Raw genomic sequence first — 2832 nt, 5'->3', positions numbered from 1 at the left:
CCCACAGGGATCACGGAGTCCAACTCCTGGCCCTGTACAGGACCATTCCCAGGAGTCACACCAGGGCAGAGGAGATGGGGAAGAGCCTTGATGGGAAGCTGTGTGAGGACACTGAGGGCACTTGGTGTGTTCAGCTGGAGGAGACTGAGGGGAGACCTCAGTGCAGTTCCAATTCCTGGGCAGGGGCAGAGGAGGGGCAGGGACTGAGCTCTGCTCTGGGGGGACCAGGGACAGCACCCAGGGAATGGCTGGAGCTGTGTCAGGGCAGGCTCAGGTTGGATCTCAGGCAAAGGTTCTTCCCCCAGAGGCTGGTTGGGCACTGCCCAGGCTCCCCAGGGCAGTGGGCACAGCCCCAAGGCTGCCAGAGCTCCAGGAGGGTTTGGCTGATCCTCTGGGGCACAGGGGGTGACTCTGGGGATGGTCCTGTGCAGGGCTGAGGGTTGGACTGGATGATCCTTGTGGGTCCCTCCCAGCTCAGCATATCCTGGGATTCTGTGACATGTCTGATATTGCGGTGACCAAAACCGCACACGCTGTTCAAGGTGGGGCCGCACCAGCGCAGAGCGGGGCACGCCGTGTCATTATGTGTCGTGTTGTGTTGTGTTATGTCGGGACATGCAGTGTGGTGTTATGTCGGGACACGCGGTGCGGTGTTGAGACATGCGGTGCGGTGTCGGGACACGCCGCCCGCCCCGCAGCGGAGCGGCCCCGCTCCCCTCCCGCCGCCGGCGCGGCCCCTTTAAATGCTAATGAGGCGGCGCGCGTGCCGGCGCCGGCCCTCGCTGACTGTGTTAAAACTTCGGCGGGGCCACTTTGGGGCCAGTAAGACCCAGCGCGGCCCGAGCCACACGCGCCGCCACCGCCCTGCCGGCACCATGAGCGAGGCGGCGGAGACCAGCGCTGCCAGCACGGCCACCACCAGCGCCCCGGCCGCCGCCAGCACCACCGCCACTGCCACCGCCGCCGCCACCGCCGCGCCCGCCGCCACGGACGGCGGTGCCAAGAGCCCCGGCAGCGCCGCCGCGCCGGGCGCGGCTGTGGCTGTGGGCGAGACGGCCCCCGGCGCTGCCGCCGCCGCCGCCACAACGGCCGCGCCCGAGTCGGAGAAGAAAGTGCTGGGTGAGTCCGAGCTGCCGGCGCACCTGTGGGACGGGACGGGCCCGGGGAGCGCTCCTCGGGCGCTGCCCCGCAGGGAGGCGGCCGTGCCTCCCCCGCCCGGGCCGGAGCGCCGGGGTCTGTCGGCGGCCGGGACAGCGAGGGAGGGACAGCCCTGGGGAGCCTCTGCCCGGCACCTGCCGGCGCTGCCCCGCTTGGAAGGGGCTGCTGCGGAACGCTCTGTGTGCCTCCCTTTAGTGTTAAGGTCCTGGCACAACTTTTCTGTCTGCAAAGAACGGGTTTAGTGGGGTGTGCTTGTTTGGGGCTTTTTTTGGGAGTTTGCGGTGCTTGTTTGGGTTTTTTTGTTTGTTTGTTTGTTTTTTTCCCAATTTCTAACTTGTTTTCAGTAAAGAGGCAGAAAACCCAGGCTCCCCAGGGCAGTGGTCACAGCACCAAGGCTGACAGAGTTCGGGAAGCCTTTGGATGACACTCTCGGGCACATGGCGTGATTCTTGGGTATGGTCCCGTGCAGGGCTGAGGGTTGGGCTCGATGATCCCTGTGGGTCCCTTCCAACTCGGCATGCTCTGTGAAAATGCCATGTTGCCATGTTGCCATCTCTCAAACCCAGTGCATAGCAAGCGTGTTGTTTTTTTTTTTAATTTGTGATTAAATAAGGTCAACCTGTTGAAAAGGACAAGGGTTGAATCTGTGGAACTAGGGATCTGCTATTTGTAACTGTGTGACTCCAAGAGGCTGTTTAAAAGCAAAGTTGAAGCTGACTAATAGTCGCAGACTTCACTAAAGAATGACAGCACCTTCTATTCTGAAGGGAAAGACTGAGGTCTTACTGCGGCAGAGAGGAGCCAGGTAAAGGATTTCTCTGGAGTGGAGGTAGGAAGAATTCTGGCAAAACAGAGATTGGAGGCACGGTTTGTGTGATTTCCTCCTGTTACCTGATTTATCAGTAATTAGAGCACAATAATCAGCACATCCATACCTGTTGGTGTGTCTGGCTTCTTCTTGCATTAACATGGCTCTTTTCATTTTTGGTAATGTTTTTGTCTTGTCTGCCAGTTGCTTTTGCTTTGAGAAGGGGTAGGGGGGGAAGTGAATGCACAAATACTTTCCCCGGACTAGCAGGAAAATGAAAACCACCATGGGGATGGTTTTGCACAATGGCCCTTTTCCTACCAAGCTTTTTAGTAGGAATTGTGAGGAAAATGATCACTGATAGCACTGATAGTGCTAATTGAAATGGCCTTGCCTTAAAGTCCACCTCAAATGTCCCTCTTGATGGTGGTGTAATTATGTTCACTTAAGTTTTTTACAAAGATCTCCTTAGAAGCAAATGCCCAGGGCATCTAAGTGTCTGACTTCTAGGAATAGGGATAAGGGTTACTCAACTCTCTCTGTTCTGCTGGTCACAGGAAGCTTTGGCTTTCCTTGTTAAAAGGTTATTTTGTCACGGGTGGGAGTGGCTGATGATTGTTTCCTCTGATAGCATCAGAGTACAGCATCTTGTAGCAATATGTGGGCTTTCACTGGTGGGACAGACGTCATCACATCGCATCAACCACCTTCTCTGACTCATCAGTTTAACTCCTTGCTGTGTTTTCCTCTGGGCTTGTTCTCCTCCTTGCCCGACTTCCCTGTTGGGACAGCTCAGGCTTTCCAGTGACTGTGCCATGGCCACGTGGATGTTCAGAGTCGTGCTGTTGTCCGAGGTTCTTTGGCCC

General features: G+C 57.2%; 1 protein-coding gene across 1 annotated transcript; it reads left to right on the top strand.

The window, feature by feature from the left end:
- Positions 1–761: 761 nt before the first annotated feature.
- Positions 762–1708, top strand: LOC127464707 (ice-structuring protein 4-like). Its single transcript, XM_051775170.1, has 2 exons — positions 762–1119; positions 1503–1708. Exons 1-2 carry the CDS (start codon positions 876–878, stop codon positions 1580–1582), a joined length of 324 nt encoding a protein of 107 aa, XP_051631130.1. The 5' UTR covers positions 762–875; the 3' UTR covers positions 1583–1708.
- Positions 1709–2832: the final 1124 nt, after the last annotated feature.

This window comes from Manacus candei, unplaced genomic scaffold (genome assembly GCF_025592945.1).
Source record: "Manacus candei isolate 608988 ecotype Guabito, Panama unplaced genomic scaffold, ASM2559294v1 h1tg000260l, whole genome shotgun sequence".
NCBI classification, from domain to species: Eukaryota; Metazoa; Chordata; class Aves; order Passeriformes; family Pipridae; genus Manacus; species Manacus candei.
Note: the sequence above shows the minus strand (reverse complement) of the source record. Positions and strands in the feature narration are given on the sequence as shown.